The 13,125-nt window shown below is 49.0% G+C and overlaps 1 protein-coding gene across 1 annotated transcript in view; it reads left to right on the forward strand.

The window, feature by feature from the left end:
- The window catches only part of LOC133121221 (dynein axonemal heavy chain 10-like), a 73,304-nt gene that overhangs the window by 43,645 nt on the left and 16,534 nt on the right, over window positions 1–13,125 (forward strand). The window contains 19 exon segments of the mRNA XM_061230421.1: window positions 401–573; window positions 668–761; window positions 1,113–1,280; window positions 1,862–2,050; window positions 2,588–2,759; window positions 3,318–3,521; window positions 4,109–4,189; window positions 5,024–5,221; window positions 5,732–5,893; window positions 6,144–6,318; window positions 6,885–7,066; window positions 7,656–7,792; window positions 8,171–8,388; window positions 8,663–8,884; window positions 9,212–9,359; window positions 9,880–10,115; window positions 10,117–10,157; window positions 10,552–10,781; window positions 11,222–11,495. Coding sequence (XP_061086405.1) covers window positions 401–573; window positions 668–761; window positions 1,113–1,280; window positions 1,862–2,050; window positions 2,588–2,759; window positions 3,318–3,521; window positions 4,109–4,189; window positions 5,024–5,221; window positions 5,732–5,893; window positions 6,144–6,318; window positions 6,885–7,066; window positions 7,656–7,792; window positions 8,171–8,388; window positions 8,663–8,884; window positions 9,212–9,359; window positions 9,880–10,115; window positions 10,117–10,157; window positions 10,552–10,781; window positions 11,222–11,495 — 3,304 coding nt within the window.

The raw sequence follows: 13,125 nt of genomic DNA on the forward strand, positions 1-13,125 counted from the left end.
CATTCTAAAAGACATGCACTTTGAAGTGTTAAAATAGAACGCAGTTGTATACGTACATCCCTGAAGACCATGTTACAGTGATTTCACACTTTAAAGAAGTCATAACAATTATTTATATTTTGCGATCCCTCTTGTGACAGGTAGGCCAACATTGTCGGTATCCTTCAGACTGTAAAGCCTATCAAAATGTGCTGGACAAGCATGACATAAATAAATTACACAGACTGGGAAAGACAACATGAAGTGCAAAATGATGGTCTGTGAATATAGGTCTTCCAAATGTGCTGTGCTCGTGACCAGTTAAAATACACTTATGGCACCAAACCAGAAGTCTGCTACATGACAAAAATGAACCAAAATGTATCACAAAGGTAACAAGGTTTCTCTTTTGCCTCTACAGGCCTTTGATGAATGCATTCAAAACATCTGCGACAAGCTGACTTACTGCACTCTGGAGCTGTACAAGAACATAATTAGGGAATTACCCCCAACCCCCTCCAAGTTCCACTACATCTTCAACCTGCGGGACCTCTCCAGGGTCTACAACGGCATGGTCATGACCAACACGGAACAGTGAGGCCTCCGCCATTCCGCTAGCCTGGCTAACTGTAGTAATGACACGCTGGCAGCCATTTTGTTTCTTCATGTGGGGCTTCTCTGCCTGCAGGTACACGGAAATCAAACTGTTTGTGAGGGTCTGGAGGAACGAGTGCCTGCGGGTGTTCCATGACAGGCTCATTAACGAAACCGACAAAACGCTCGTACGTTTTTTTACCTGAAAGACGCCCTGTGTGTAATAACTGTGTGTATTTCTGTGTGTATGCAGGGGCTGTTTTATATATTTTGCTTCATGATTTGGGTAGATGTGTTCTTTTGTCTCATCATTTGCTTTTTATTTACTCATTGATTAATTGAGGCAGTACTCCCCTGCTGTGAAATCCAGCAAATTAAAATTGAGCTGGTCAAGCTGGGTATGAGCTGGTCAACCAGCATGGCCAAGCTGGTCATGAAGCTTGTCTAGCTGGGTATGAGCTTGTCAGCTGGTAAACCAGATTGAGGCCTATGTAATTGGACCCCACCCTGTGTATCTGTCTGTTGTGATCTCCCTAAAGGTCCAGGGTCACATTAAGAACCTGATCCAGGAGCACTTCTCAGAGGACCTGGAGTATATAATGAGAGACCCCATTCTGTTCGGAGACTACAGGAACACCCTGGTGGAATCCGAGCCGCGCGTCTACGAGGACATCCAGGACTACGAGGCCTCTCACGCTTTGTTCCGGGTACGTGTGTCCACGTTCTAAAAACTCTGATGTGTGAAACCACACATTGGCAATGCTAATAGCAATAATAGCGTCTAATGTTTCTATACAGAGGTTTTGATGATTTCGAAGTGTTTCACCTTGAACGGTGTCACGTCAGCTGCCATTACCAGTGTGTAGCACCCACCTGTATGTGATTTATGGTGGCCATTTTGTGGCTGGTACAGTGGCCATACATCAGCAGAGGTGGAGAGGGAGGGGAACATTGAACCAGCTATGCCTGGGAATGATGAGTGTGGCCAGGTTAGAAGAGCAAAACTGGGTATTTTGACACTGGGAATAATAATACAAACATGTCAGACATACAGTCCAACCCTCCAGTGGAATCTTGTAGAATCTATGCTAAGGTGCAGTGAAACTGTTCTGGTGGTTTGTGGTGGCCCGACACCTTACTGAGATGCTTTATGTTGGTTCTTCCTTTAATTTGTCACCCATCTGTATGTTAGTACCGTTAGAAAAAAGTAAATTGAATGAAAAGAAACCAGTTTTTAATTTGTTGACCCCCCCATCCCACACACACACACACACACACTGACCCGCAGGAGATCCTGGAGGAGTACAATGAGGTGAAGACGCAGATGAAGCTGGTTCTGTTCGACGACGCGCTGGAGCACCTGACCCGCGTTCACCGCACCATCCGCATGAACCGCGGCCACGCCCTGCTGGTGGGGGTGGGCGGGTCCGGCAAGCAGTCGCTCACCAAACTGGCGGCCTACACCGCCGGCTGTGAGGTGGGCAGGATCGTACTACACAGGACCTATTACACCTTATTACAGTGCCGATTACAACTTAATACAGTACCTATTACAATTTAATACAGTACCTATTACAACCTATTACAGTGCCTATTGCAATCACTATTGGTCTCAGCAACATTTGTTTTATCCTCTGGACGATTGGAGGGTGTTTATACTTTTGCCAAAGATATCACAGTCTACGTTGGGCGACAATAACGCGGTCCTGAACAGTCTGCAATTTCAGTCAAGCGACACTATTCACAGTATCATGTACAATTTATTACAGTGCCTATTACAACGTATTATTGTTACTACTACAACCAATTACAGTACCTATTACAACGAGATACAATACCTTGTACAACTGGATCAGATACAGTACCTAGGACAACACAACAAGATATAGTACCTAGTAGTACACAATGAGAAGCATTAACAAGTCCCCGCTTTCGTTTTTCATTGAGACTCTCTCTTTGATTGTCGTACTGAGGTGGATGACATTGCCGCTAAGTTGCTGCACTGTTCTGGCAGGTGTTCGAGATCACGCTCAGCCGAGGCTACAACGAGACCGCCTTCCGCGAAGACCTGAAGGTGCTGTACCACAAGCTGGCCATCGAGAACAAGAAGACGGTCTTCCTCTTCACTGACGCGCACGTGGCTGAGGAAGGCTTCCTGGAGCTCATCAACAACATGCTGACCTCAGGTCACTGCTACTGAACTACGCTAATGCTAACTATGCTAATTCTTATTTCCTCATCCTATAAAACCCAGTGCACACATTCAATCACCAGGCCATTAAGGGAACTTGTTCTTACAGCACTGCAAATACCAAAAAAAAAGAAGTGAATCATAACAAATATTTTAGTCTGATATTTAGACTTCAGGCAGCCAATGAGGTGAGTCAGTTTTGCTCATTTCAAAACTTGGCAATGGGGTGAGAAAATTCCAGTTGTCAAGCAAATAAAGAAGCTAATATTTTCAGTAAGGTAGAGTAAAAAAAAGATTTTAAGTCTCGTTACCAGACTACAACACTTGATAAGACAGATCTTTTTGCAGTGACAAATGCCTGGATTGCCCCTCAGCTGTAACCATGTGTAATAGCTCATGCACTGTAATTGACTCTGGATAAGATGCATGAGTGAATGTAATGTAATCTAATCTAATCTAATCTAATGTGATGTGGTTTAATGTAATGTAACATAATGTAATGTAATTTGATGTAATGTAATTTAATGTAATGTAATGTGATGTAATGCTACAGGCATGGTGCCGGCGCTCTTCGCTGATGATGAGAAGGAGTCAGTGCTGAACCAGCTGCGTGAGGAGGCTCTGAAGATGGGTTCTGGGCCCTCCAAGGAGAGCATCTGGCAGTTCTTTGTCAACAAGAGCGCCAACAACCTGCACATCGTCCTGGGCATGTCCCCCGTGGGGGACACTCTGAGGACCCGCTGCAGGAACTTCCCAGGTAGGGCTTGTGTGTGTTTTTGGGCCTGTCTGCCTGTACTGTCATCTGTACTGTACATTAATTCCTGGGGTATTAGCTGTTATGACCCCTAATATGCATCTGAATTAATGAGGAAGACCCATTTTCAGAGGAATCCTGTATTGACTTGCATGTTTTTTGCATGTGTGTCTGCTCCACACTCCCCCCTTATTTGCTGTTGCTAAAAGTTGAGTGTGTGCAATACGTATATACCTATGTATGTGTGTGTATGTGTGCGTGCATGTCTACGTGTGTGTATTCCTGTTTGTGTGTGTGTATGTTCCTGTGTACCGGAGTGTATGTTTCTGTGTGTGTGTGTGTATGTTCATGTGCATGTGTGTTTCTGTGTGTGCGCGTACATGTCTGTAATGTATGCCTGTGTGTGTTTCAGGGCTGGTGAATAACACTGGGATAGACTGGTTCTTGTGTGTGTATGTTCCTGTTTGTGTGTGTGTATGTTCCTGTGTGTGTACCTGAGTGTATGTTTCTGTGTGTGTGTGTGTGTGTGTGTGTGTGTGTGTGTGTATGTTCCTGTGCATGTGTGTAATGTAAGCCTGTGTGTGTTTCAGGGCTGGTGAATAACACTGGGATAGACTGGTTCCTGCCCTGGCCTCCTCAGGCTTTGCTGGCTGTGGCCCAGTCCTTCCTGGGTAAGGCTGCTTGTGCTGGGTCACTCTGGCTCATTGCTTGACCAATATTTAATTGACCAATATGTACTGCCCTCAGACCTCCTTAAAATTATTTTTCCCCCGAAAAACATATATCATGGTGGCCCACCATGTCATCTATCATCCTGAAGTTTTTCATTTCAATCCTAATTTGGCACCCCTGATTGATTCTACTAATTTAACAGCTCAATGAAATCTCTGGCTGTTGAATCAGGTGTGCTTTGTTAGAGTTGGAGTGAAAACCAATCGTGGAACATCCAGGTTCAGAACGTGTGTCCTCCGCAGTGTTCCAGTCACCTTGATTTGATAATTAGCTCAATTCCATGGGCAGGAAGTAGAACTAATTGGTTAAATCAGCTGGCTCAGTGGGTGGAAGAAACACATAGCAGGACATACAGGTGCAATTCACATATGATCGGTTGTAAAGCCACGAACATAAGTCTAGCACTCAAGGTCTGCAACTACTATACCGAGACATCTACAACTTCAGGAACTACAGTACCGAGAGACAAATACAAATGAAAGTCCTAGATTAAGGTACAAAGAAGCATGCAGTTGACTGTAGATGAAGAGTGCGGTTAATGTAAGGATGACATTGGCTCAGGAGGTAAGAGCAGTCGTCTAACAGTCGTCTGGGTGTGTCAAAGTGTCCCTGAGCAAGACACCTAACCTCCAATTGCTCCTGGTTGGTGCCTTGCATGGCAGTCAATCGCTGTTGGTGTATGAATGGGTGAATGAGAAGCGTCAATTGTACAGCACTTTGGATAAAGGTGCTGTATAAATGCCAGCCATTTACCATGTAATGTGTGGCCCCAGGCGAGAGCTCGATGATCCCGGAGGAGCACCTGACGCAGGTGATAAACCACGTGTGCATGGTGCATAGCTCCGTGGGCGAGTACAGCAAGCTCTTCCTGCAGAAGCTACGGCGTAGCAACTACGTCACGCCCAAGAACTACCTGGACTTCATCAGCACCTACGCCTCCCTGCTGGAGGACAAGGACGCCTACATCCTATGTGCGTGAGCTCGCTCGCTCTCTCTGGGGGGGAGGGCCAGGGAACCGGGCTGAGGGTGCGGCCTGTTTGGCTCTTTGTCTTAGTAGCCTCATGCTACTAAAAATCCAATGTTATCCTGTGCTGGAGATGTACCCATTCATCCTGACCCCCTAATACGTTTCTTCAACTAAACATTCTAATGCTGATGTCACAATCACTACTGGTTACTGAAACACTGACTGAGAAGTTTGAAGAAAAAAAAAAACATTTAAAAAATGTATCAGAGGGTTAATTCAGTGAGTGTTATGGTGTGGGGTAGTGTCTTTTATTACTGCAGCGATGTGTGATATTGTCATGGCTCTAGGTTTGCATGGTTGTCTACATCAGTGCTTTAGCATTGTTTGCATGTTTATACGGTCTGTGGTCCTGTGTTAGCTAAGTCGTTGCCACTGTTGCTCATACAAAGTTGGATAAGGTGTGTAATGCCCAGCTAAAGGAAACATGGTCCGCTTGCCTCTGCGACCCTCTCAGCTCAGTGTAAGCGCCTGGAGGGAGGGCTAGACAAGCTGAAGGAGGCCAGTGTGCAGCTGAAGGAGCTCAACGTCAAGCTGGCCCACCAGAAGGTGGTGCTGGCCGAGAAGTCCTCCGCCTGTGAGATCCTGCTGCAGGAGATCTGCACCAACACCGCCGTGGGTGAGTATGTGTGTGTGTGTGTGTGTGTATGTGTGTGTCATTGTCCTCACAAGTGGGCGGCCCTCACAAGTAGACATATATGTGTGTTTGTGTCATGGACCTCACAAGTAGACAGCCCTCTAACCGCGGCCCTCACAAATAGGCAAAACGTGTGTGTGTGTGTGTGTGTGTGTGTGTTATGGCCCTCACAAGTAGACAGCCCAAGTGTGTGTTCAAATGGCGAATACTCATGCCCACCCCATCTGCTCAGCGGAGGAAAAGAAAACGATGGCGGAAGACAAGGCGAAGGAGATCGAGGAGCAGAACAAGGTGATCGCCGTGGAGAAGGCGGACGCGGAGAGCTCGCTGGCGGAAGCGCTGCCTGCCCTGGAGGCCGCCCGCATCGCCCTGCAGGACCTGGAAAAGTCAGACGTCACAGAGATCAGGTGGGGCCTCAGAAACATGCCCCCTACCCCCAATAATATGCTTTCTACCATCTCTGTACCCGCTGCCTGTTCCAAAGGCAATTGTGGTTTCCTTTCAATCAGCATCCAGCCACGACTTTGCGAATAAGGTGAGTGGACTCTTCAGCCAATCAACATCTTAGTCAATCAGTGCTGAAACACTGAGAACCAGCGCACACAACGACCTTCCAGGACTGGATTCTGACACCCCTGTCTTAACTTCTCTGGCATTGTGTTGAATGAACGTAATGTTATGTCATGAATGGGCATGTTTAATGTAATGATGTTCTCAACAGCAGTAGATTGGGTATATTTCATGTCAATCAAGTGTCATGAAATCACATTTCTGTCTGTCGGGCAGAAGCTGCAGGGGAGAAGGAGTGAAATTTTAACTGACGCATTTTTTAAAATAACACGCAATCTTCTAGCATGGCCTCTCCGATCGACTGGCCAATCACTGTCAACGTATTGGGCACTGCTAATTTTGAGTCTTGTGGAGAACGTGTGGAGAAACGCTCCCTGTGTGTGTGGCCCCGCCCCTCTCCCAGGTCCTTCGCCAAGCCGCCCAAGCAGGTGCAGGCCGTGTGCGAGTGCATCCTGGTAATGCGCGGCTACAAGGAGATCAGCTGGAAGTCCGCCAAGGGCATGATGTCCGAGGCCAACTTCCTGCGCTCGCTCATGGAGATGGACTGCGACTCCATCCACACCTCCCAGGTCAAGACCGTCCGCGGTGAGGAACGCGCGGCTGTCCATCACACGGCCACAGCCCCCTCTGGAACTCATAGCCATATCTGTCATGTGCCTGAATATTTCTCTGAATATACGTCTGCAAACCTCTTCTGAAAATGGATAGACTTTTGGTCCCCTATACTGAACCAGAAGTATACTGGTGCCTTCTGTTGATAAGCATCATTGTTTTTTTTATTTCTTGTGCCTTCCTATATGCACAACATACGGTTGTTCTATCTATAGCTGGTTTTCCGCCCTCCCTTTACCTGGGAGTCAGGTGTGTTCACCCTCCCTTTACCTGGGACTCAGGTGTGTTCACCCTCCCTTTACCTGGGACTCAGGTGTGTTCACCCTCCCTTTACCTGGGAGTCAGGTGTGAAGACAGTCTGGCCAGTCAGCAGCACTAATTGTTCAGTTACTGGGGAGAAAACAAAACCAGGGTATGGATTTGAGTGCCAGAATTCAGTATGGCTGCTGTAGAGGAACCCTTTGTTGGGGTGTGAGGGTAACTATTTTGGGAGCAGACTGTCCGAGAGGAACCCTTCACTGGTATGTGACTGTAACGGTAGCCCTACCCCCCCACCCCCCAGGTTTCCTGAAGAGCCTGAACACCACCCTGGAGGAGATGCAGGCCATCAGCAGGGCGGGGGCCGGGATGCTGAAGTTTGTGGAGGCGGTGATGGGCTACTGCGACGTTGCCAAAGAGATCAAACCAAAGAGAGAGCAGGTAACTATGGTGACTCGTTTAGGGGCGGAATCTGACCCAGGGACTGGGGAAGGGTCTCAGTGCTGGGCAGTCTCTCATACACTCCTTTGTTGGCACTAGTTATAAGCTGGGCTGGGTGTGGGTAGTACTTGGATGGGAGGTCTCCTGGGTGAACTAAGTTGATGCTGGACATGGTGTTGGTGGGACATCTGGGGGAAGTCTTCCTTCTGGGTCAAACAAGCCACAGTGCTTTTAGTTTCAGTTATTTAGATTAATTTTAATTCCATCCCTGTTGACCTCAAAGTTCTGGGACACAATGGCTGCCGTGCATCAACGAGGCGGGGGGGCAGCACAGTGGTGCAGTCTGGGAAATGTAGTACCTGAATGCGTCTCTCCCAGGTGGCCCGGCTGGAGAGGAACTTCTTCCAGAGTAAGCGGGAGCTGGAGCGGATCCAGAACGAGCTGGAGGCCATTCAGAAGGAGCTGGGCGCGCTGGGGGAGAAGTATGATTCCGCCATCTCAGAGAAGCAGCAGCTGCAGAAGGAGGCCGAGGTCATGGAGCGGAGGCTCATCGCCGCCGACAAACTCATCTCCGGCCTGGGCTCCGAGAACGAGCGGTAAGCACACACGCGCACACACATGCACGCACACACACACACAAAGGTGTAACACAGGTAATCATTGGATAGATTTTTTTCCCACTCCATGGCACTCCGTGGGTGATAGTTGATAGTCACCTTGGTGGTAGTGTGTGCCCTTTTCCTTTTGTCCCTTCTGCTACTCTCTCAAGTGTCTTCGTGACAAGTCTTCTGTAACAAGTGCGATGCTCCTCATCTTCCTCCTCATCTCCTCCTCCTTTTCCTCCTCCTCTCCTCCTCCCCCTGCTCCCAGCTGGACGGAGGACCTGGAGGAGCTGAAGCAGCGTCGGGTGCGGTTGCTGGGAGACTGCCTGGTGTGCGCGGCGTTCCTGAGCTACGAGGGGGCGTTCAGCTGGGACTTCCGAAACGAGATGGTGTACGAGGTGTGGCAGCGGGACGTGGTGGAGCGGGGCATCCCCCTCAGCCAGCCCTTCCGTGTGGAGAGCCTGCTGACCGATGAGGTGGAGATCAGCCGGTGAGCACAGGCCTGTGTGTGTGTGTGTGTGTGTGTGTGTGTGTGTGTGTGTGTGTGTGTGTGTGTGTGTGTGTGTGTGTGTGTGTGTCACAGTCCTCACAAGTAGACCAAAACGTATGTGTATGTATGTGTGTGTGCATCCGTGGTGTATCTGTTCATGTTTGTGTGTTAATAACATTGAGCACTGCTGTAGGTTCATATGTGTGTGTGTGTGTGTGTGTGTGTGTGTGTGTGTGCTTACGTGCGTGCGTATATGCACAGGTATGTAGGCATTCTGTCATGGCCCTCACAAGTAGGTAAAAATGAGTAACACGTGTGTGTGACCAGATGGGGGTCTGAAGGCCTTCCCCCAGATGAGCTCTCTGTGCAGAACGGCATTCTGACCACCCGCGCCAGCCGCTTCCCCATGTGCATCGACCCGCAACAGCAGGCCCTCAACTGGATCAAGAAGAAGGAGGAGAAGAACAACTTGAAGGTGCCCACATCACTGCTCACTGCAGTGACCTCATTCTGACATCACAACCTGTCACAATAATTCTGACATCACTGCCGTTCGCAGTGCCCTCTGAGGGCCGCACTTGGGTTATATGAGATGCCGTAACCGGACAACTTCACAAGAACTAGGCCAAAATAGGAAACAGTGTAGCACATCGGGCTCAGTGCAAAACATATTGTTTAATGGAGAGGGGAGGCTGTGTGCATGAGATGGGTTTTCTTATTTAGATCCTCTAATTCATTTTCTTAATGAGTAATTCACCCCTGTGAGGTGAGCTCACAAATATGCAATTAGAACGTTCTTGACTGAACATTCTAATGATGATGTCACAATCACTACTGGTGACTGAACGCAATAGAGTTCTAGAACACTGAGAGTGAAATGGTACTTAAGTCATCCTGTTCATCCTTTTAAGGTTTCACAAACCTCATGAGCTGTTGTGGTTTTCAAGAAGGTTAAAAGTAATAAACAATGCCCTGACTTTGTGTCTTTGGTGCAGATCTCCTCCTTCAACGACCCAGACTTCCTGAAGCAGCTGGAGATGGCCATCAAGTATGGCTTCCCCTTCCTGTTCCAGGATGTGGACGAGTACATCGACCCCGTCATTGACAACGTCCTGGAGAAGAACGTGAAGGGGGCGGAGGGCCGCCAGGTCATCATGCTGGGGGACAAGGAGGTGGACTACGACCCCAACTTCAAACTGTACCTCAACACCAAGCTGTCCAACCCCAAGTACTCCCTCGGTCTTCGGCAAGGCCATGGTCATCAACTACACTGGTGAGAGAGAGGGGCTATACGAGCTGTGATGGCATTGAGCGGAATTACTAAGTGTGTGTGTGTGTCTGTGTGTGTATGTGTATGTCTGTGTGTGTGTGTGTGTGTGTGTGAGAGAGTGAGTGAGTGTGCCTGTGTCTGTGTGTGTGTGTGAGTCTGTTCTCCTGTGTCTCAGTCACTCTGTAGGGCCTGGTGTGTGTGTGTGTGTGTGTGTGTGTGTGTGTGACTGTGTGTGGGTGTGTGTGTGGGTGGGTGTGTGTGTGTGTGTGTGACTCTGTGTGTATGTGTGTGTGACTGTGTGTGTGTGTGTGTGTGTGTGTGTGACTCTGTGTGACTGTGTGTGTGTGTGTGTGAGAGAGACTGTGTGTGTGTGTGACTCTGTTCTCCTGTGTCTCAGTGACTCTAAAGGGCCTGGAGGATCAGCTCCTCAGCGTGATCGTGGGCTTCGAGCGGAAGGAGCTGGAGGAGCAGCGGGAGAGGCTGATCCAGGAGACCAGCGAGAACAAGCGGCTCCTGAAGGACCTGGAGGACTCGCTCCTGCGGGAGCTGGCCACCTCCACCGGGAACATGCTGGACAACGTGGAGCTGGTGCAGACGCTGGAGGAGACCAAGGCCAAGGCCAGCGAGGTGAGACCCACAGCCGGGTGCTTCTGGCTGAGGGCGGCCTGTTGCCTAGCAGCTAAGGCGCTTCACTAGGACCTGGAAGGTTGGTGGTTCAAGCCCCAATGTGGCCACAAAAAGGTCAATAAGTGCCCTGAGTAAGGATCTTAACCCCACATTGCTAGAGGGGGCTACCACCCTGCCTTGTCCAAGTGGCTTTGGATAAAAGCATCAGCTAAATCACTGTGAAGTAATGCAATGGCTGTTCCACGGTCCCAGTTAGAGCAGTCGCAGTACAAACTCTGAGGCTGTGGAACAGAGATGTTGAAATAATGGCACGGATTCAAATGTTTAATCCTATGAAAGTTGCAATACAAACCTGTTTACAGTTCAGAAAGGAGCTCTCTCTGTAGTGACTCTTCACACTCCTGACGTCTGACCCTCTCTCGTGCCGGACACGTCGGCAGGTTTTTGAGAAGCTGAAGCTGGCGGAGAACACCGCCGTGGACATCGATAAGCTGCGGGATGGCTACCGGCCGGCAGCCAAACGCGGCGCCATCCTGTTCTTCGTGCTGGCGGAGATGGCTCTGGTGAACTCCATGTACCAGTACTCCCTGGCTTCCTACCTGGAGGTGTTCGACCAGTCGCTCCGCAAGTCCCTGCCCGACTCGGTGCTGGCCAAGAGGCTGAAGAACATCATGGACACGCTCACCTACAACGTCTACAATTACGGCTGCACTGGTGAGTGTGTGTGTGTGTGTGTGTGTGTATGTGTGAGAGAGTCACCTACAACGACTACAACTACGGCTGCACTGGTGAGTGTGTGTGTGTGTGTGTGAGTGAGAGAATCACCTACAACGTCTACAACTATGACTGCACTGGTGAGTGTGTGTGTGTGTGTGTGTGTGTGAGTCACCTACAATGTCTACAACTACGGCTGCACTGGTGAGTGTGTGTGTGTGTGTGTGTGTGAGTGTGAGTGAGAGAATCACCTACAACGTCTACAACTACGGATGCACTGGTGAGTATGTGTGTGTGTGTGTGTGTGTGTGTGTGAGAGAGTCACCTACAACGTCTACAACTACGGCTGCACTGGTGAGTGTGTGTGTGTGTGTGTGTGTGAGAGAGTCACCTACAATGTCTACAACTACGGCTGCACTGGTGAGTGTGTGTGTGTGTGTGTGTGTGTGTGTGTGTGAGTGAGAGAATCACCTACAACGTCTACAACTATGGCTGCACTGGTGAGTGTGTGTGTGTGTGTGTGTGTGTGTAAGAGAGTCACCTACAACGTCTACAACTACGGCTGCACTGGTGAGTGTGTGTGTGTGTGTGTGTGTGTGTGTGTGTGTGTGTGTGTGTGTGTGAGAGAGATTCACCTACAACGTCTACAACTACGGCTGCACTGGTGAGTGTGTGTGTGTGTGTGTGTGTGAGAGAGTCACCTACAATGTCTACAACTACGGCTGCACTGGTGAGTGTGTGTGTGTGTGTGTGTGTGAGAGAGTCACCTACAACATCTACAACTACGGCTGCACTGGTGAGTGTGTGTGTGTGTGTGTGTGTGTGAGAGAGAGAGATTCACCTACAACGTCTACAACTACGGCTGCACTGGTGAGTGTGTGTGTGTGTGTGTGTGTGTGTGTGTGTGTGAGAGAGTCACCTACAACGTCTACAACTACGGCTGCACTGGTGAGTGTGTGTTTGTGTGTGTGTGTGTGAGAGAGTCACCTACAACGTCTACGACTACGGCTGCACTGGTGAGTGTGTGTGTGTGTGTGTGTGTGTGTGTGTGTGTGTGAGAGAGTCACCTACAACGTCTACAACTACGGCTGCACTGGTGAGTGTGTGTGTGTGTGTGTGTGTGTGTGAGAGAGTCACCTACAACGTCTACAACTACGGCTGCACTGGTGAGTGTGTGTGTGTGTGTGTGTGTGTGTGAGAGAGTCACCTACAATGTCTACAACTACGGCTGCACTGGTGAGTGTGTGTGTGTGTGTGTGTGTGAGAGAGTCACCTACAATGTCTACAACTACGGCTGCACTGGTGAGTGTGTGTGTGTGTGTGTGTGTGTGTGTGTGTGTGAGAGAGTCACCTACAACGTCTACAACTACGGCTGCACTGGTGAGTGTGTGTGTGTGTGTGTGTGTGTGTGAGAGAGAGTCACCTACAACGTCTACGACTACGACTGCACTGGTGAGTGTGTGTGTGTGTGTGTTAGTTGTTGCACCAATTCACACATGAAACAAAGGATCCCTTGTTCCTCTGAAACTGAAATGAGTTTTCTTTACTGCCCTACTCTTATGGCTTATAAAAATGAATTTATATAATATTGAATTTATATAAAGAAGTAATATTAATGAGTAATATTCAG

Source organism: Conger conger, chromosome 2 (genome assembly GCF_963514075.1).
Source record: "Conger conger chromosome 2, fConCon1.1, whole genome shotgun sequence".
Taxonomy (NCBI): domain Eukaryota; kingdom Metazoa; phylum Chordata; class Actinopteri; order Anguilliformes; family Congridae; genus Conger; species Conger conger.